We start from the raw sequence: 22,108 nt of genomic DNA, 5'->3' as shown, positions 1-22,108 counted from the left end.
GATCTCACGGTTCTTTAGTTGGAGGCCTGCAGTGAGCTCTGTGCTGACAGTGCAGAGTCTGCTTGAGATTCTCTCTCTCCCTCTCTCTCTTCCCCTTCCTTGCATGCTCTGTCTCTCTCTCTCTCTCTCTCTCTCTCAAATATAAATAAATAAACATAAAAAAAGGAATTCTAACATTAAGGGGAAAAAAAAGAAAATGCCAAGTGCTGATGAGGTTGTGGAACAAATGGAATTCTGCTACACTGCTGGTGGGAATGAAAGGTACAGACACTATAAAACAGTCTGGCAGCTTCTTGTATACAGCTTACTATACGACCCAGTAACCTCACTCCCAGAGATTTATAATGGATAAATGAATACTTTTGCCTACATAAAACCTGCACACGAATGTTGCTAGCAGTTTTATTCGTTTTGTTGTTGTTGTTTGTGAAAACATTTATATTTAGATTCAGCCAGCTGGACTCAATTTAGATGATTCCAATTTTGTTGGCAACATCCAAAGCATCATAGTTAGAAGCCAGTCGAACATATGCCCTCTTCTCTCCATCAGGCCTGATCAGCGTGTTGATCTCGGCCATGACAATGTCGTACTTTCTTCATGCCCTGTTTGATCTGGTGCTTGTTGGCCTTGAATCCACAATGAACACAAGTGCGTTGTTGTCTTCTGTTTTCTTCATGGCTGACTCAGTCAGGGGGAACTTGATGATGGCACAACGGTCAAGCTTGTTTCTCCTGGGGGCAGTGTTTCAAGGATATTTGTGGGGCCTTCAGAGATGCAGTGTCTTGGGCTGTCAGAAGGTAGGTGACGTGTGGAAATTCTTTTTTGTGTGTGACTGTGGATGCCTTTCCGCATCACATTTTTTTGGTTTTCAAAGCCTTTGCTTCGGCTGCAGCTTTGGGAAGGGCAAGAGCTTCCTTCTTTGCCTTTGGTGCCATCTTCATGAAACCAATAGCAGCTTTATTTGTAATAGTCAAAAACTGGTAACAACTTCCTCAATGGGTGAATGCATGAATAAACTGTGGTACATCCATACACTGGAATACTAGTCAGAATAAAAAAGGAGGAACTATTGATATATACAACATGAATGAATCGCAGAAAGATTTTGCTGAGTGAAAGAAGCCAGTGTCAGAATGTTATATACTACATGATATAATTTATATGACATTCTCAAAAAGGCAAAATTATAGAGATGGAGAAAACATCAGTGGTTGCCAGGGTAAGGGAGGGTTTGACTACAAAGAGGCAGCATGAGAAATTTTCTGGGTGAGGCAACTGTTCTGTATTTTGATTATGGTAGTGATTACATGAATCTATACATGCATTAAAATTCATAGAACTTTACACAAAAAAGAAAGTAACTGTATAGTCAATTTAAAAATTAAAATAAAAATTTATTGTATCAAGGTTTCAATGTCAAAATAAGAATAGACGCTTGGCAATTAGGTCTATTACCAAATAATCTTTTGCAGGCTAACTAACACTACAAAATAATCAACAATTTCCAGATCCTAACAACACGTTCCTCAAGTACCATAACCATAATCTAACTTACTACCCTCACATAATTGGAGTGCTTTCAGTGCCAATTTTTAGTAAGAGGTACTTCTTCACTGTGATTCTGTTACATATCAATCAACTTGCCTACCAATATCAGACTAATAAAATAGAGAAGGATGTGCCTCACTGGTAAAACAAACAAACTTTTATCATTATCAAGTCTAGGCCATGTCTATGCCAACAAAACCAACGAGATGATGTGACTTCATTCATTCATCTTCCAAAGATTTACCAAGCTCATACTAAACCCAGGCCCTGTGAGAATAAAAGTAAGTGAGTGCTGAGTCTACCCTCCAAGGAGTCAATCAACACAGAAAATAGAATGGCTCTATGAAAACCTTCTCAACAGTTGAAGAACCACAGAGCATTTGATTAACTAAGAACCAAGAACTATGATCCATTGGATTCTAATAACCAAGGCTATCATCTTTCTCTGCAACTGGAGATGATAAACATGATGTTGGGTATATCCAGCCCAGGTGGTTTTCCTCGTGCCATGGTAAAGTATTAAGTGAAGTTGGGAAAAGTAGGTGGAAATCCTCAGGGTGGATTTTGATATCTAGGCAGACAAATAGTTAAGCTGATTTGTGGCTAACATCATGGTCTCTGGAACCAAGTAAACCAAGTTCAAATCCTGCCTCTACACCTTCTTAGATGTTAATTCTTTGGGCAAGATATTTAACCTGTGTCTTACGCTCTTCATATGAAAACTGTGTATTATAGTAACACTTTTTCACAAGGTTGGAGGCACTAAATATCAAAGTCCTAAGACGGGTGCCTAGCATATAGTACCTATTTAATAAGCTTTGCTTATCAGAGTTCACAGAGCACAGTCAAGATTTAAAGTCTCTGAGGCTAGTTAGCTTCTGTCTTCTACATCCCAAATTATACTCTGGTCAACTTATCTTATTCTTAAAAATGCATATTACTGGCCATAAGGTCAATATGGGAAAATAAGTAAAACCTAAGTCCTACAGGTAATGGGTAAGCAATTTAGTTACCAAATACAAAGAGTACACAATGTGTATATTCTCTACAGAGATCTTTCCAAAGTGAAAACTGAATTTGGAAATATTCTGGACGTATGTGAAGACAAGATAACTGAAGTGACCAGATTTTCCCCATACACTGGTCATGCTCCAATCCATTCTACCAAAGGAAGATGAACTTACCTTATCAGCAACATCCACCCTGGCCTTGCGATTAAGCAAGAAATCCACCGAGGATAAATGATTCGCCCCCACCGCAAAATGCAGGGCTGTGCGGTTCATCTGAGGAAACGTAATTTGTGTTTTCAGTCATCTGATTGTTATTTGTCCTCTTTATGATTCCTGTTTTTCAAACAGCCATAATTTTGTATCTTATGTTTATATTTGCATTGCATAACTCATCATTGATTTTAATAGTATAATGGATTTCAATAAAAAAGTAAAACTTGTGGGGGGCCTGAGTGGCTCAGTTGGTTGAGCACTGGTTAAGGTCATGATCTCACCATCTGTGAGTTCGAGACCCACATTGGGCTCTCTGCTGTCAGCACAGGGCCTGCCTCAGATCCTCTGTCCCCCTCTCTCTCTGTCCCTCCCCTACTCTCAAAAATAATAAACATTTTTTTTAAAAAAGCAAAAGTATTTTTCCCTGTATTCAATTATTAAAAAAAATTTTTTTAATGTTTATTTATTTTTGACAGAGAGACAGAACATGAGCAGGGGAGGGGTAGAGAGAGAGGGAGACACAGAATCCGAAGCAGGCTCCAGTCTCTGAGCTGCCAGCACAGAGCCTGACGCAGGGCTTGAACTCACATTCATGAGATCATGACCTGAGCTGAAGTCAGATGCTCAACCGACTGTGCCACCCAGGCGCCCCTCCCTATATACAATTATTAATAACAGTAATTTTTTTCTGGTTAGAATACATTGATAATGCAAAAGAAAAATTTTCCTAGGTGTTCAATCGTATATGCTCTTTCTTCTGAAATTTTTTGATCTATAAATTTTACTGAAACAAACTGCTTCAGAATAAAAGAAAGAAGAGAATGAATCAATGAATCAATGAAAGATGCAGACACAGAAAAAGAAAGCTATAACTATCTTTTGTTTCAAAGGAAAGCCAAGAAGGCACTCCTGGGATTTTCATAGTTGATTGTGTTTCAGACAATGGATGTTTAGCATGCATGTAAAACACAGATCTTATTTCCTATACTCTAGGCACTGTTTTTGCATCCAAAGAAGGTGCCTGCGCATGGATTTACTCCTTTGTTTCAAATAAATAATTTATTGCAAAAATTAAGTATCTGATATCCTTGGTAGCTAAGCTGATGATAAATTAAGTTTGACAAAACATGAGTTATCGTGACACTGTCTGCAATCTAGAGCTGTGTTCTAGTATGTCAAGCCAAAACAGCATCCAAGATAATTCAATAAAACCACTTACATGTATTTCTTCATCTCTATCGTCACAGATTTTAAGCAACTCTACAAACAACCATATCAACAATTTGCTATAAATGGGACTAAAAGAGATGTCATTAGAAAGTATAATACAGGGCACCTGGGTGGCTCAGTTGGTTAAGTGTCCGACTCTTGGTTTTGGCTAAAGTCATGATCTCACAGTTGGTGAGATTGAGCCCCGCGTCAGACTCTGTGCTGATAGTGCGGAGTCTGCTTGGGATTTTCTCACTCATTCTCTCTCTGCCTCTCCCCTGCTTGTGCACATGCGCAGGTATATACTCTCTCACTCTCAAAATAAATAAATAAACTTAAAAAAAAGTAATACAATTCATCAAGGGGTCATGACAATTTGCTATGCTGACTGTCAGTTAGGGTGCTCTAGGTTGTGCCCTAAATGATGCTTCATTTAGCATTAAATCTCTCTAAATACTTTAATATAAAAATATGGTTTAAAATATCATAAAGTCTTATGTGAAAAAAATTTTAATTATTATGAAAGTACATTAAAGAATCTATTCCCTGCTACTTGGAAAAATGATTATTGCTTTACTTACTCAACAATTTATGTAGATATTAGTTTCAAAGGCCCTTGCTTTTCTTTTCACTCCCTTCCCTTCCTTCTTTCCTGATTCCTTTCTTTTTTTTTTTTTTTTTTTTTTTGGTTTTTGTTTTTGTTTGGTTCCTAAAATTGTTACGCTGCAAAACTCTATTTTTCTACTCTTTCTAGGATGTCTATGGACAATAAATACTAAATACAACCATAACACATCAGACACACACATGCACACAGTATATACACAGACATATGAATTTCCACATACAAGCAAACATATACCTCTCACATACACACATGCACAACTGGTAAGCATCCTTCCACTGTGTATGATGCATGACTTCAATTCTTATGATCTCACTGCCTGGGACAGATCCAGGTTTTGTGGAACCTAAACTCTACACTCTTCAGGGAGCCCTCTTTAAAGCCAGTCAGAGAGCTGAATTGATGGCAGTTAAAGTTTCTTACTTTTTCAGATTAAAAAAAAAAAACAACCCATATAACCATGAAAACACATTGCCAGAGCCCTCCCCCGTACCTTGGAAGGGGTCTGTACAAGAAGGGACTCTAAAGCTTATGCTTTATTTAGCATTAAATCCACCTCTGCTATCCCCTTGAACCACTTGCACTAATTGTCCTAAGTAATTAACACAGCCCCCACTTTGATAAACCTTGCCTTGAAAAGCTGTCAGGAAATCTCTACAAAACCAAGCAGTAGGAAATCCAGTATTTCTGGCAGTGGACTTCTCTCCTAAACCCAAGTACTTGAAGAACAATTAAGAGCCAGGTTTTAGAAAAAGCTCCAGTGCCCAGCATGCAAATGCACTGTACTTCTAAAGCAATAAAATACAAAGCCATGCTCTCCCTTAGATTTTAAATTTGCAGGACTGAACAACAAAGGGAATCTCTGGAGAGAAACCAATGATGAACTGTGTAGCAAAAGATGTTCTGCCTTTCCAGAATGTATGAGGCCAGTGATCCACAGGCTACAATCCAGGACCAAGTCCAGGCCTATAACCCTGACAACTGGCTTTACTGCCCACCCACAGATTTTGCACAGATGCACACAAAGACTCTGTATATTTCCCCTCTGATAAGATATATTAAAAGACTCAGAACCTATCCCACGGCTTGATTCCACCTTTAGCTTAAACATTCTGGAATTACCACTGAAGGAGCTAGCCCACACCTCATCCGCCACAATCATTTCAATTGTTATTATTATTTAAATTGCACTGTATAAATCCAAGCCACCCTTAGAGTAGTCACTTGTCACATCTGTGACTTGTACTCACATTGTTCACAGCATTAATGTTAACCTTCTTTTCAAACAGCTTCTCCATAAGATCCAAATTATTGCTTTTTGCAGCATTCTGAAAGCTTCTCTCATTTGGCAGTACTGAAAGCAAGCAAGCAAAGCATGACTGAAGAATTTAAGGGGGACGAAGGAAAAAAGCAAACCTCACACACAAACCTGGTAACTTTAAATAAAAACAGCCTTCACCCTTTCACATTCTACTATTCTGGACATGAGAACTTTGTATCAATATTTTGCAAAGCTGTATTATCAAGACTCCACTTTGTGCTCACAATGCAAGTATTTTCACACCCTTAAAAATATTTCCTGGTCCCAAACAAAACATCATTCCCAAGGACCACCCTGAAGTCAGCAATGTGGTCTCTGCCTCTAGGAGGTCGGAGTGTGGCCACAGACTTTGTTTTGTTTTGTTTTGTTTTGTTTTAATAAAATGTTTGTAAAAGATGAGACAGGCAGGAGCCCAAATGCTCCATACAAGCTTACAGAGATAAAATTGTCTGCAGAAGCCTGTGCAGATGCCAGGCCAGCAGAAAAAAATCCTTAAAATGTAGCACATCACATAAATATACACAAAGTCTAAAAGGGATGAACATGTTTCATTTATATAAAAAGAGATTCACACCTACTATAAACACTACATATCATACACATAATACACATTCAGGTGGCAGGTTTTATTAACTAGCCTAGGGAAGATTTCAGAATTTATTAAGTTTTTTTTTTTATGCTCTCTAATTGTTTCTTTTTTTTTTTTATGTTTATTTTTGAAAGAGAGAGAGAGGGAGAGGGAGAGGGAGAGGGAGAGAGGGAGAGAGAGAGAGAGAGAGAGAGAATAAGGGGGGGAGGGGCAGAGAGATGGGGACAGAGGATCCAAAGCGGGCTCTGCGCTGATGGAAGTGAGCCCTATGTAGGGCTCAAACTTACAAACCGCAAGACTTACAAAAATTTACAAACTTACAAAAAACTTACAAACCTGAGAGGAAGTCAGAGGCTCAATCTACTGAGCCACCCAGGCACCCCAGTTTTTTTAATGTAGGGGAACTGGAGGGCTCTCAGGGGACAACCCCAATACTGGGGGATAAAGTCACAATTAATAATATGAAAAATGATATCAAGAATGAATGATATGAAATCAGCAATAGACCATCTCTAAAAAAATAAGAACTCTGGAGGAGGTTTTGTGGATGTGTTGCCAAGTAGTTTCATAATAATAATAACAACAACAACAACACAATTTGACAAAGACTTAAAAAAAATTTTTTTTAATATTATTTATTTTTGAGAGACAGAGACAGAGAGAAAGTGGGAGAGGGGCAGAGAGAGAGGGAGACAAAGAATCTGAAGCAGGCTCCAGGCTCCGAGCTGTCAACACAGAGCCCAATGCAGGACTCAAACCCATGAACCACAAGCTCATGATCTGAGCCGAAGTTGGATGCTCAACCAACTGAGGTACCCAGGCACCCCTGTCAAAGACTCTTTAGAGTACTACCAAATCTAATCAAAGACTAGGAGTATCTTCACGGGAGAAACACACATTCATTTTATCACCTGGATCCCCCTCTTCCTTTCTACTCTTCCTGTTGTCCCCACTCTAAGTAACTTCAACACCCACACAGATGACAAATCTGACCCTGACTCTTTCACTTACAATAATCTTTCCATCCACCTGATCTCAGTCACCCATTTTTCAGGGCCATACTCTTGACATCATCATCAGAAACCACATTACCTCTGACATCTTCAAGAAACTCATTATCTGACCACCACCCCATCCATCCACCTCACCTGCTCTACTTCTTCCAGTCCCCAAATTCTGCAACCTCATCAAGTCCTCACATCCACTGTTCTCACCAGCTTTTCATATTATTCATCCCTTATGCCCTTACTCTGCTCTTTACTCAGTTTAGATCTTCTAGTCCATCGCTGAAGTCACTTCTATACAAACACCTTTACTTCCCTTGCCACTCTCTTTTCTCATCAGACTAGCTGACAGAATCCTAATTCTGACATTAAACTCAACTGCTACCTGTTCCACCTCTGCACCTGAGCAGCTGAATAGTACTGAAGAGAAACACACCACCATGGTGCAGGAGACGTGACTAGTGCTCATCACTATCTAGTTCTCCTCTCCTTTCTGAATACATGGGTAAGTACACATCCTGGCCTGGGTGCAGTTAAGGTGAGGTCTGTCCCCTGGACTGGAAGAAGAGGGGGTAGTAGGTTACTTGGGGCTGAGCAAGTGAAAAGCTTCTGTGACACCCTCCAGGTGCTCTCTTCCCATTTTATCAACCCTAAAAGCCATGTGTTTAAACACTGCGGTGTTATAGCTGGACTGTATTCCCTCAAAATTTATCTACTGAAGTTCTAACACCCAGTACCTCAAAATGTGACTATATAGGGTCCTTTTTTTTAAAAAACATTTGTTTATTTATCTTGAGAGAGAGAGAGAGAGAGGATGAGCAAGGGAGTGGCAGAGAGAGAGGGAGAGAGACAGAACCCCAAGCAGGTCCCCCACTGTCAGCACAGAGCCAGATGTGGGGCTTGATCCCATGAACTGTGAGATCATGACCTGAGCTGAAACCAAGAGTTGGACGTTTACCCAACTGAGCCACCCAGGCACCCCTGGTGATAGAATCATTAAAGAGGTAATTAAAATGAGGTCACTCGGGTGGGCCCTAATCCAATATGACTGGTGTCCTTCTAACAGAGGAAATTTGGAACAGACATGACACAGGAAAGACCATGTGGAGACAGTGGGAGGAGATGGCTATCTACAAGCTGAGGAGAGAGGCCTCAGGGAAAATTAAGTCTGCTGACACCTTGATCTAGGATTTTTAGACTCAAAAACTCTGAGACAAATTGTTGTTGTTGAAGCCACCCTACCTGTGGTACTTTGTTACAGCATCCCTAGCAAACTAATACAAGGGGTCATAAGATGGCAGTGCCTCAATTAGTTTGGCACTGGGAGACAATTCTCCACAGGTCTCTTATGTTTCTCTATATCTGATAAGCAGAAGCACTGACTGTTTTTGCTCTAGACCATCTTTTCCAGAATGTGTGCACAGTGAACTACATCAGAAAAGAGATAAAAATGCATCTCTGGAGCATGGGGCTGGATTGCTTATGGCTTGCCTTAAAAGACAGAGAGAGAGAGAGAGTAAGGCATGCTTCCTGCCCATTAGAAAGATTTGGATTCCCTAAGTGCAGGATTCTTCTGTAACACAACCCAAGGGGCTTTGCATCTCCTTGGAGATGGGGCTTGCAGAAATGACACAAACGCTGACACGCTGGCTACTGCTCCTACTGTGAGCACTACAATCCTCTGTGTCTGATCGGAAGTGAATTCTGCTAGCATCCATGATGCCATGGTAGGCTAACTTGTTAGCTTGCAAGTAGAGTAAAATCATGGCCTCTTTACAGTTCTTGACACATAGGTTCCTGAGAAACTAGGTAGAGCAGAAACCCTTCTGTTGGACATGTTGTCTGAGCAAGAGTAGACCTTTACTATATTCAGTCACTCAGACTTAGGGGTGATTTGTTGCTGCAGGAAAATCTGGTTTATCCTGACTACACATGCTAACATACTACCCATAAATAACACACTCCTAAATTCTTACCCATTAATCTCATGTAGGATCTTATCACAGCAATCCTACTTCATTTCCCTAGGCTTCCATTTTTCAATTCCATGACTTTTTCTTTCTTTTCAAATATTTTAATCTACTAATTTGCCTACTTTAGTATCCATGATCACCAATATGCATAGAGAAAACATAAGCAATTAGATAATAATTTCCATATTTTCTCACCCCTGAGTCTACCAACCTAGCTACCTACTTTTACACCCACACTTTCTGCTTTTACTACTCTTACACTCAATGAAGCAGCCCTATGGCTACCCAAGGCCAACCGCTCCCTTGGGCTCTGGATCCCACCCTTCTCGTCTTTTCAATTATTTCACGTATCAATCTCACGGAAATTACCCCATTCTCCTCTGCATTCTCCAGTGGATCATTCCCCTTAACATATACAGAGCTGCTATAAAACCTCCAGTGAAAAAAACATTCTCTTAACTTCACATCCTTTCCAACTGCCACTCCATTTCTTAATCTCCCATTGCTCCCCAAATTCTTATGTGTTCTATAACCACTCTCCTCCTCCTCACCTGTTTCATCTCACCTCCATGCTAATCAGATCTCATTCCTATCACTTCACTGAATCTGTGCTTATTAGGGTCACTCGATATTGCCCAAAGCCAGTCATCACTTTCTTTGTGTGCATTAAACTCGTGACAGATTTGACCAAGGGCCATACCATCCTTTTAACATTCTTCTCCTTGCCTCTGATAGACTACCTCCTGTTTTCCAGTCTCTTTTACTGGCTCTTCCTCCTTTGCTTGATCTCTAAATGTTGGAGCACTCTGGAGTTTTTACGAAATTAAGAACATGATGGAGTAGACATTATCACTGCCATCTTCCAGATGAGGAAAATGAGACTTAGAAAAGTTAAAACACTTGCTCATGTCTTAAAGACAATAAATGATAGAACTATTCCAGGTAGTCTGAATCCAAACACCAAGCTTTCAGTCACTGCAGAGGTCCAGGGTGTCCGTATGAAACTGTATTACTGAAGTGGAGATTCAAACTGCTTACTCTATCAGATGCTTTAGCTAATGTATTCTGTCAGTTAAACCAGACTTTTCTCAACTCTGTCCTTGATCCCACATGACCCTGACACTAGCTCCTTGCCCCTATGTATTAACCCAACGGGAGTGCAGTTCTAGTTCTGGGTCTTTTCCCTCTTGGGTACGTCCCAGGGCAAATCAAGACCTTGTGGTGTCCTGAAATATGGCACACACATTCTATTCTGTCCATGAAGTCAAATACCTTGTCCCTTTTCTCCTACATCTATAAGAAAAACTAATTTTGAGGCAACTTCTAAGACCAATTGGAAGCACCATACAAGATTCTTAATCCATTAAATCAATGGTTCTTAACTCAGGCTTCACAATAAAATAAACAGGATCCCTTTAAACTTTTTTTTTTTAATGTTTCATTTATTTTTGAGAGAGAGAGACACAGAGCATGAGTGGGGCACAGGCAGAGAGAGAGAGAGGGAGACACAGAATCCAAAGCAGGCTCCAGGCTCTGGGCTGTCAGCACAGAGCCCGATGCGGGGCTTGAACCCACAAACCATGAGATTATGACCTGAACTGAAGTTGGATGCTTAACCAACTGTGCCACCCAGGCGCCCCTAAATAGGATCCCTTAAAAAAAAAAAAAACAAAAAAAAACCCATACCAGATTCTTAAGACCAAGCCAACTACATGGGAATTTCTAGGGCTCAAAATTTTTGCTGACTTGCCCACAATTTACTAATTAAGTAACCTTGTAACAATTCTGAATTTTTACATTCAAATGTAAATGGATATTATAAAACCTACCTTTAGCAGTATGAAGAAGCCAGTTTGTACAGACTAATAAACTGGCTGTATCCCTTCCCAATGAAAAAACTGTAGCTTTAAATCAGTTATGGTGAAAGTATTACACAAAGGAAAGTGGAAAATACTTCAAATCAGAACTAGTCCCCCCAGAGAGCTGGTAATTAAACATTTACCAACACACCACTGTCTACCTTCCAGCTAGTAAGTGACAGAGTTGAAAAAATGATCGAAACAAATCATAAACCTACCAATTTTCAGCTTGGCTAAGTAATATTTAGAGTACTGTGCTATATATGTCTTTTTTTATTTTTTTGGAAATGGATAAGATCAAGGAAATGTTAAATGTTCAGCACCAAGCAACACATTACACAGAGCTGTATCATTCACTTAAACTTTTAGGAGTCAAAAACTCCAATGCCTTCAAAATTTGGGTAAGTATGAAGCAAGAGGGCCAAAACAGGAGTAGATAATGCTGAGGTAGAAAAACAAGCCTCCTGCATTTCATTCAGGTCTCTGCTCAAATGGCACCACTTCTGAAAAATCATGTCTGACCATCCAAACCCCTTTCTCCCATCATTCTCTGCCCCTGTGCCCTACTTCATTTTTTCTTCATATCACTTGATACTACTCGACATTAATATTACATTTGTTTACTTTCTCAGTATCTGTTTCCTTCACCACAATACAATATCCACGAGGAAGCTGAAATAACTCCACTACCTAGTGCTAATAGATGTTCAATAAATATTTGCTAGATGGGTGGATGGGAGGATTGGGAAGCCACCATCTACTTCCAGAACAATATTACCAAGAAGGGTAGTATGCTCAGTATTAACAAAACTTCCAATTTCTCATACATACATATAAACCACATATGAAAGAGGAAAACGCAAGAGAAATTAGAAAATATTTTGAACTGAATAAAAATAAAAATAAAATATATCAAAATGTGTGGGAGGCAGCTAAAGCAGTGCTAAGAGGGAAATTCATAGCACTATAAGAGGGAACTTCATAACATTAAGTTATTAGAAAAGAAGGTTGCAAATCAGTAATGTAAATTCCTACGTTAAGAAAGTAAAAACCTAAAAGCAAAAAACACTTAAGTCAAGCAGACAGAAGAAAAGTTGCAAAGGTAAGAGCAATAATCAATAAAATTGAAAAAAGATAAACAATAGAGAAAATCAATGAAAACAAAAGCTGCTTCTCTGAATACATCAATAAAATCAATACACCTCTAGCAACACTGACCAAAAAGAGAGAAAGAGAGAGAACACACATTACCAATGTAAGGAATGAAAGAGAGCACAGCACTACCGTTCCCACACACATGAAAGGAATAAGGGAATTTTATGAACAATTCCATTCACATAAATTCAACAACTTAGATGAAATGAAATAATTTCTCAAAAATCACAAACTACCCAAATTCATTCAAGATTATATAGATAACCTGACACAAGAAGAGGAAAAACTTCCCAACTCATCTTATGAGATCAGCATTTCCTTGATTCTACAACCAAAGACATTATGAGAATAAAAACTACAAGCCAATATCCCTCATCAACATCGATGCAAAACTCTCTGAACAAGCATTATCAAAACACATCCCGTGATACATAGAAAGTTTAACACACCAAGTAAGGTTTATCCTGAGAATGTAAAATTCGTTCATTATTTGGAAATCAAGCAATGTATATACAGGTAGTCTAAAGAAGAAAAAATATATGGTTAATTGATGCAGAAAAAGCATTTAAAAAAAATCATTATCCATTTATGATTAAAAACAAAAACCAAAAAACCCTCTCAGCAAACTGGGAATAGAAGGGAACTTCTTCAACCTGATAAAGAGCATTTACAAAAAACTGACAGCTAACATTCTACTTACTCATAAAAATGTCAATGCTTTCTTTACCCAGGAACAAACAGAAATGTCCAGTCTAACTCTTAAACACAGTGCTGGAAGTGTTAGCCAGGACAATAGAGCAGTAAAAGTGTATTAAAACGCATACTGATTGGCAAGAAATCGAAATGTCTCTAGTCTAGTTGCAAACAATTTTATTATCTGCATATAAAATCCAAAAGAATGTATAAGGCAGCTCTAGAACGAATAAGTGAGTTTAGCAAAGTTGTAGGATACAAGGTCAACACATAAATATCAACCATCTTTCTATATACTGGCATAAACAAATGGAAACCAAAATTTAAAAATAATACCATTTTAAAAATTATAATTAAAATGATCAAAAATCCAAATACTTAAAAGTATATAAATCCAACAAAAGTTCCAGTTTCTCTAATACCAAAAAAACACAAAATACTGATGAGAAAAATTAAAGAATACCTAAATAAATGAAAAGATACATGATGTCATGAATTGGAAGATGTAATAAAGATGTCAATTATATGAAATTGACCCATAGATTTAATGCAATTCAATCAAATGCCAAAAGGATATTTTGTAGCTACAGACAAGATGATTCTAAAACCTATATGGACAGGCAAAAGAACTAGAATAACCAAAACAATTTTGAAAAAGAAGAATAACATTGGAGGAGTCACTAATACTTATTATAAATCTACAATAATCAATACAGCATGGTATTGGCAGAGAAACACATAGATGTATTGAACAAAATACAGAGTCGAGAAACAAACTCTCACAAATACAGCCAGTTGATTTTTGACAAAGGTGTAAAGTCTGTGACAGCAGCGAAAGGATAATCATTTCAACAAATGGTATTTGAACAACTGGATGTCCAAAATGAAACAAAACAAAACAAAACAAATGAGCCTTGATGTTAAACTTCATTCTTTACACAAAAATTAACTCGAAATAGATCATAGAGGAAAACGTAAAACATAAAACTATAAAACTTTTAGAAGAAGACACAGGAGAAAAACTTCCTAAAATGGGGTTAGGCTATGTGGCCTCCGGAGTAATGATCACTGCTTTAAAATAACTTCTTAGTCTGTTACTAATTTTTTCGTCTATCAACCCTCCACCAAAACCAGAAGGGCTGTCATGCTCCGCTTCATACTCATCTAAAATATGTCCAGTAAGTAGTAAGCTCTTGAAAATATTTCTAGAATGAATGAATGGACAGATGGACGAACTAAATAAACATTATTAAGGAACTGGTGCTCTGTTAACAGTCTGGAAATCATTCTCAACTTTTAAAGATTCTTGAACAATGTGCCTCAGTTTATGCTATAAATTTAATCTCAAGGCACAAAAGACCCATCCCATGCTTTCAAACACCTAAGCACAGAAAGAGTAAGTGATTTAAAGTCACACAATAAATCACTGCATGAGTCAGGATATAGGAGATAACAGCATATAAAACTCTTTCCGTATTTGCAATAGGGCGTAATTATTAAAAAAAAAAACAAAACAACACAAAAAAACCCCCAAAACCAAACACTCTTCCTTAAATTGAAAGAGCAACTCTTTCCTTCCATCCACAGTAGAGGCTTCACCTGAAATAAAACAGTCTGAGCCAAAAGTTGGGTGGGCAAACTAGCCCACAGGGGCTGCGGGGGCCGGAGGGTGGGCGCTCAGCCCCCAGTCCTGAAGCGCCCACCAGGGGCCGCCACCGCCACCGCCACGTTTGCACCCCGCGTCCTGGAACTCACGGATCTCGTGTCCCGCCGCCGCCTCCTCTCGGGGCCCCTCATGCTTCGGGATCCAGGGTCGGACCACCGCGCCCCTCAGATCTTCCCGAAGGCCCTTCGCGGCCGCGTCCGCGCCTCGCAGTAGCTCTCGCGCCGCCGCCTGGCGACCCGGGCTGCTTCGGGCGGGATCCATGTGCGCCCCCGGGGGGGGGGGGGGGGGGGGGAGGGCCGCAGCGCGCGGGCGGGAAGGCTCGGTCGGGCCGCTCTGTGGCTCTCGGTTCCGGGCGGTCTCGGGGCCGCTTGCCCCGCGTTTTCCTGCGCAGCCCAGAGCGGCCACCTGGGCGGGTCTGCCTGCGGGTGCGGCTTGCGCCGTCTCAGGATTTGTTTCACCTGAGGTGAAGCGCTCTGCGAAGACGCCCAACTCACACTTGAGTGCTTCGTACAACTTTGAGAAACGTCGAGGCTGGATTTGTAACCAACACTTAGAACTTCAGTATTGAATCACTCCTAAATGGGCTTCCAGAATTTTCCTTGGAATAAAGTAAGTCTCTCAGTTTCTTCTCCCAAACCTTGGTATCCCATTTTAATGCAGTCGTGAGCTGTTGGACTCCCCGTCTTGGGTATTATTTCTTAGCGGTTTATAAAATTGATCAAATAGAGTAATCTATTCAGGACAACCGTGTGCCTAGCTCAAATTCTAGTAAAAGTGAAGAAAAACGGAGTATTGGAGGACAACCGGGACTTCTGCCCTGAATCCACAGCACCTGAGCACAGTGGGTTCAACGGGTTACAAAATCAAACCAAACAAAACAATGGCACATCTCACATTAGCAGATTTTAGGAGTGAAAAAAAAAAAAAACCCAAAAACCTAAGTCCTCATAAAACAGAACTAGATTTGACCCCAGAACTGACCCACCTTTTTACACGCATGCGCGTGCGCAAGCTCGCGCACACGCACACACGTTTAAGAGAGCATTGTCTATAAAAATGCACAAGATGATTTAAAGAGAAATGAGCTAATGAAAAAAATGTAAAGAAGTGGACATTTTCAAGGGGTCTTACAAGGGTAGACAGATTTCAATAGACAAGGGTTTGGTAGAGGTTGTGTGTGTGTGCACACATATCTAAGGTATGTATATCTATGTATATGAATGTTTTAGGAGTTTGAAATCATAATAAAAAGAGACGGGTTAGAAGTAAAGCGTCAACACTATTTGCCTCTGAATTATCTTCAGTCTCGCTGAGCAACAATTAGAAATTACATCACATTTGTAAGAACAGTTCAATATTATGGTTTGCTTAACAAATGGAATGTTTCCATTACTCACCATAATAGCATTTGAGTTTTTCTTGAACAACTGTTAATCCAACTGTTTTGCTCTGCATTACAAAGCAAAAGTGATTATCCCTGAATTATACAACAAAAGAACAGTTTTTGCTCCAGGGAAATAAACTCCATTGCTCTGTGAAGTTCACTAAAATCCTACCAGCACCAGGTATGTTCAAATCTATTACCACTTTTCAAAATGGAATATTACTTAAAAAAAAAAAAAAATCAGCACTAGGCACCAAGTATGGTTTTCAAAATGGAATATTTCCTCAAAAACCATTTTTTTAAGCCTAAGGTTAATAGTAATATTTGGAGCCTTCTTCCAAATACTTCCAAGCCACCCAAAAGAGGCCACACACAGTAATAAAACATTTATAATGCAAGCCAATGTCCAATAAAGGAAAAGAAATATAATTCCTTCTTTCTGGAAGGCCCATCCCTTAGAGCCCAGCTTGAGTGCAGCCACTTACATCAGCCACCACCTGTCTTCCCAGAGAAAAACAGTAAGATAGTAATAGACACCACTCTTTGGTTACATATTATTTATTCATTTATAGGTCATCAAATGATAGTAGCACTAAGCGCCACGCCATTCACTTCACACCTAGAATTTGGAGATCAGTGAAGACAGCCTAGGATCTCTAGCAGCCTGCAATCTAGTGGGACAAGACCACAGCAAAGCCATAGTGAGGAATGTTTCAGTGTCCTCATAGAGAAATGGAAGCACAAAGGAATGACTGATCAGCTTTTCCAGAGGGCAGAGCCCTCTCCTGAAAGCAGCCCCTGGACTGAGTTGAAAGATGAGTAGTTGTGAATGGTGGGAGACAGCAAAAACACATTCAGGAAGCACATTCAGGACAGAGGGAGCAAGCTTCATACCAGAGGGGAGAGATAGCTTGGTCTCTTCAGGAAACTATAAGCTGTGCAGTCGGACTTGAATGGCTTTGAATGCCAAGCCTATGTTTGGAGTGTATCATGGAGAATGATATGTAGCAGCTAGCTTGTACTGGCTTGCAGGATCAGATTGTTAAATTTTCAGGAACTTTGTGAATTGCTTTATTATGATTTTGGGTCACATATGAACAAGTGTGTATAAAATATGTATGTACAGCTTAAGGAATTTTTTTAATGTTTACTTATTTATTTTGAGAGAGAGAGTGTGTGTGCAAGTGAGCAGGGGAAGGGGCAGACAGAGAGGAGAGAGAATCCCAAGCAGGCTCTATGCTGTCAGCATAGAGCCTGATGTGGGGCTCGACCCCACAAACTATGAAATCATGATCTGAGTCAAAATCAAGAGTGGGACGCTCAACCTACTGAGCCACCCAGGTGCCCCTAAAGAATATTTTTAAAGGCAACCTCCATGCAATCAACCACCCAAGAAATGGAACACTGTATCCCAGCAGCTCTATGTACCATTCCCCAATCACATTTCACTATCTCCCTAGAGAAGAAACCTTTATTCTAACTTTCAGGACAGTAACATACTTGCTTTTCTTAGTAATCTGATCTCATATGGATAAATCCTTAACACAACAGTTTTAACTATTTTGCACTGCTTACAAATGTATTCATGCTGATGGCATGCCATGACTTGCCATCTATGACTTACTTCTTTTACTCTAGATTGTTTGTGATATTCATCTACTGTTGGCTTACTGCCTTCATTTTTGCCACTGTATAGAATTGAATTGTTTGAATAGACATGAATATACAATGGTAGAATTAAATTAATATCTGGTTTATTTTCCATTTTTGGCTATTACAGTGCTGCTAGTTTAGCAGGATTCTTACACAGAGTCATGATACCGAGGCTTTTCTTTCCAGGAGGCAACTTTCTTCATGCTGGCATTGCTCAGTTGGGTTTGTACCTGAAGAACTGAGCCCCGAATGTCACTTGGCATAGTTCTTTACATATTTTTTACTTCTTTGATTAAGTGGTCTCATGTCACAAGGTTGTGAGGGATGTTGTCATGTATGCTTATAGCCAGGTTGCATTGAGGTTGTTTTTTTATTTTCCGTAGGGAGGGGACCCTAGGAGCATTCTTGTACATACTTCCTAAGGAACATGTTCAATATTTTCCCCAAGACATTGTATCAGGGCTCTGAGCAGGAAAAACGTTTGTATTGTGAGATGAATTTAAGGACCATTTACAAAGGTGTGGGGGAACCACAAAAGATACCGCAGCACCCCAAAACTAATAAGAGCAAGGCTCTGTTGCCACTCCCAGGCTGATGGGGTGAGGGAAGGAAAGGATTATCAGAAACTGAAGAGAGCAGAGAACACAGTATAAAGAAATTGTGACTAGGGGCACCTGGGTGGCTCAGTCAGTTAAGCATCTGACTTCAGCTCAGGTCGTGATCTCAAGGTTCGTGAGTTTGTTGGGCTCTGCACACTCAGTCTCAGTGCAGAACCTGCTTTGGAACATCTGTCTCTTTGTCTCTGTCTCTCTCTCTGCCCCTCCCTCACTTATGCTCTCTCTCAAAAATAAACATTAAAACAAAAAACACAAAAAAACAGTTGTGACCTTCGGTCAAGGGACCTAACCTGCTCAAGATGATCATACCAAACTTACATGTGGGAATAAATACCCAACTTCATCTGCTTTCCTCCCTGAAATCTCCTGTAGTGGTTTCCCCGTTGCCATGGCCCCTTACTAGACAAAAACATGGTCAAGGGCCAATAATTTGGCCAGTAATTTGGAGAGCAAATGGAAGAAAACCAACAAAGGTGTTTATTTAGGAGTGCAGTTGCTAGGTTAAGTGTACACATCTTCAAATTTACTGAAGAAGGGCAAACTGTTTTCCAAAGTGATTGTTTTCAAAAGTAGAGTTTACATTGCTCCACAACATTACCACAATTTAATATCATTGGATCTTTTCATTTTTGTGAATCTGGTAGGGATGTAGTGATACTTCCTTGTGGTTTTATTTTTTATTTCCCTATTTCTAAATTGGCTGAGAATTTTTCATATTTCGTGGCCATTTGGACTTCTTTTTATGTAAAGTGACATTTAAAGTCTTGTCCAAATTTCTATTGGCTATCTGTCTCTTTCTTACTAATACAGAGGAGTCATTTTTACCTTCTGGATTATATATTCTGGATACTAGTTTGGGGCCAGTCAAATGTGTTGCAAATATGTTCTCTCAGGTGGTTCCCTATGTTCTGACCCTCTAAGTAGATAAGATCATAAGTGGTTATTCTTTGTAGTTTTGCTGTATTTCCTAAAAATACCTCAAAGCAAAATCATAATGAAAAGTAAATAAGTTGGATACATTAAATAGAAGAGAATGTGGAGAGAATTCGGGGCAAAGAGAATCAAAGACAAAGAATCAGAGGTGAGAAAAGAGTAGAAAAGTAAGAAAACCATTTTTATTGGCTAAAAGATCAATGAAACACTTCCAATTTTATTTTAAATTATTATTAAATATTACTAAATGATAACATTCAATTACATGAATCACATAGCTGAAAATAATTTCATATTTAAAGTTGAAAATACAGTAAAAATAAATCTGAGGCAAGATGGAAAAAACAAAATATGATACTATTAACTTTTCAAGACATTAAATCAGTGCTTTACTAAACTTAATTTTGTACAGAATTGAGATATATAAATCACATAAGAACTCTGAACTTGCCATAGCATAGGATAATAATTAGGCCTGAGACTGGCATAATAAATATAATAATACAATAATTTAAAGTCAGTTACCACTTTGGCCAAAAGCTGTATGAGATTCTAATTTAACCTATTCCTAAAATATTATTTCTTTATAAATTCAGATAATGAGCTATAACATGAAAAGTAGGAAAAGAGACAACAAAAATATAAGAGGCAAAAGATTCAGTTCTTTAAAGGAGTAACAGAAAATGGCTTCCATTTCATGTTTCAATTAAATAATTGTTTTTTGAAAAAAATTCTATTAATAGCACAAAAGTATTTGCAGTAACTACGATGATCACTATTAAGCTATCTTCTTTCATTAATTTTAACAAAAATGTGATAGAAACATAACTAAGATGAATGAGATGCTTTAATACACATTAATATTTTGAATTACTTCTTTCTAAAGGGTTACAATAAAAATAAAGTGAGCGTACAATTTATCCTTTTTTATAGATCTGTGTAAAGTATAAACATAACTGTTAAGAAATGAAATACCACCACTTAAAAGTCCTATACAGAAATTAACACCTTGAATCTTACACTAAATATTGTTAAAGTGAGCCACATGCTTATTCATAAAGGAATTCTAAATAAAGAAATCAAAGGGATAATCAAATTTTAAAGAATTCTTTTAACACAGAAGATAATACTGTGATATTATTTTCCTGAAGATAACGAAACCTTCATGCTTGTTCTGCCCAGCTAATATTCTTCATAGAACTTAGAATAAATTTTAATTACGAAGGCTCACAAGGTATATGAATATCCCAGGAGGTAAACTACGAATATATGAAGTTGTAGAAGTTACCAAAATCAAATATAGCAGTCCAATGCCAACAAAGTGGTTAAGTGCTGAAATATTATTATGCTAACATAGGTTTGTGAGAACCTCTGAGAGCCCTTATAAATATATTTTTATATTATAAAATGTAATTACGAAAAAAATCACTTTCTGATTCCATTCCTAATTTCTCATTTTAAAATGATCTGTAACAGGACTGATTTCTGATTGATGTATAATAGAAGTGAAATTCTCTTGGTTATCCAAAATGTGTAAAGAAGTAAACTAGTCTATATTCCAAATTCATATGAAGGAAATGTCATTTGGGAAGGAATTATTGCACTTGTCTTTCACTAAATGAATTTGTAAACTTAATGAAGAACAAGAGATTTGTTGACTATAAAGTAACAAGTTTCAAGTAAGAATAAAATGTTCAATGGTAAAATGTTCAATATTCATTTAAAAAATGTATCAAGAGTGTGTCTGGGACTGTTTGGTTTTACTTTCTTTGACGACGAGTACATTCCTGGCCTGGAATGAAAAAGAACAGCAATTAAAATGCAAGAAGATATTTTTTAACTGTTCTGCAAATCACTGATTTTTAAAATTGTACTTGATTTATAAGAGCAGATTTTAACATTCCCTAAAAATTAGACCTCAAAATATAACAATTTTATAGCCAGCTTTGTTAAAACTCAAATTAGCCATACCTTTTTGTTTTTGTTGCAGTCTTTTGTGCTTGGCCTGAGGTATCTTTAGAGGAAAGAAAAGTCAAGAAATTCCATATTGAACAACATGAAATAATTATAAAGCTGTATAAAAATCTAAAGAGGTAAAGCTGACTGATTAAAGATAATAAAAACTTCCTTAGTACCACATAATTTATATGTAGACATACCAGAAACTAACTTTATAGCATTATTTCTTTGTAATTTACTTATTTTATCAGTATACACTTAATTTTATTTTTGAAGTTGAGTTAGACTCAGACTACCAAAAAACAACTTAAAGAGGCTTTCTGGTTGTGTGATTATAGTTAATTTACCACTGTGCCTTGGCAAAAGTTTTCTTAACGAATTTTTCTTTCTTTTTTTTTTTAAATTGAAGTATAATTGACACACAGTGTTCTATTAGTTTCAGGTATACAACACAGTGATTCAACAAATGATATGCTGTGCTCACCACAAATGGAGCTATCATCTGTCACCATACAGTACTATTATAGTCCCATTGACTATATTCTCTATGCTGTACCTTTTATCCCTGTGACTTATTCCTTCCACAGGAATCTCATTTTTTATGAGATCACTTAGCTCCCTGAATTTATGAGTTCGTTCTGTGCTAAATCAAGCCCCAAATGGAGTTTTCCCAAAATGTAAAATCTAATGGCTTCG

General features: G+C 38.3%; 2 protein-coding genes across 5 annotated transcripts in view; both read right to left on the bottom strand.

Moving 5' to 3' along the window:
• Positions 1-16,264, bottom strand: part of ANKDD1B (ankyrin repeat and death domain containing 1B) — a 70,432-nt gene extending 54,168 nt beyond the window's left edge. The window contains exons 1-3 of the mRNA XM_049649665.1: positions 14,956-16,264; positions 5,857-5,960; positions 2,734-2,832 (exon numbers count right to left, since the gene is read on the bottom strand). Coding sequence (XP_049505622.1) covers positions 2,734-2,832; positions 5,857-5,960; positions 14,956-15,127 — 375 coding nt within the window. The 5' untranslated portion in view covers positions 15,128-16,264. The remainder of the gene's footprint in view (positions 1-2,733; positions 2,833-5,856; positions 5,961-14,955) is intronic.
• A 3,386-nt stretch (positions 16,265-19,650) lies between these two features.
• The window catches only part of POLK (DNA polymerase kappa), a 73,240-nt gene continuing 70,782 nt past the window's right edge, over positions 19,651-22,108 (bottom strand). For all 4 annotated transcript variants that reach the window (XM_049649649.1, XM_049649648.1, XM_049649651.1 and 1 more), the window contains exons 14-15: positions 21,425-21,467; positions 19,651-21,245 (exon numbers count right to left, since the gene is read on the bottom strand). In XM_049649649.1, the coding sequence (XP_049505606.1) occupies positions 21,170-21,245; positions 21,425-21,467 (119 nt within the window). In that variant the 3' untranslated portion in view covers positions 19,651-21,169. The remainder of the gene's footprint in view (positions 21,246-21,424; positions 21,468-22,108) is intronic.

Source organism: Panthera uncia (genome assembly GCF_023721935.1).
Source record: "Panthera uncia isolate 11264 chromosome A1 unlocalized genomic scaffold, Puncia_PCG_1.0 HiC_scaffold_17, whole genome shotgun sequence".
Classification (NCBI taxonomy): domain Eukaryota; kingdom Metazoa; phylum Chordata; class Mammalia; order Carnivora; family Felidae; genus Panthera; species Panthera uncia.
This window is presented reverse-complemented; position numbering and strand designations above follow the sequence as displayed.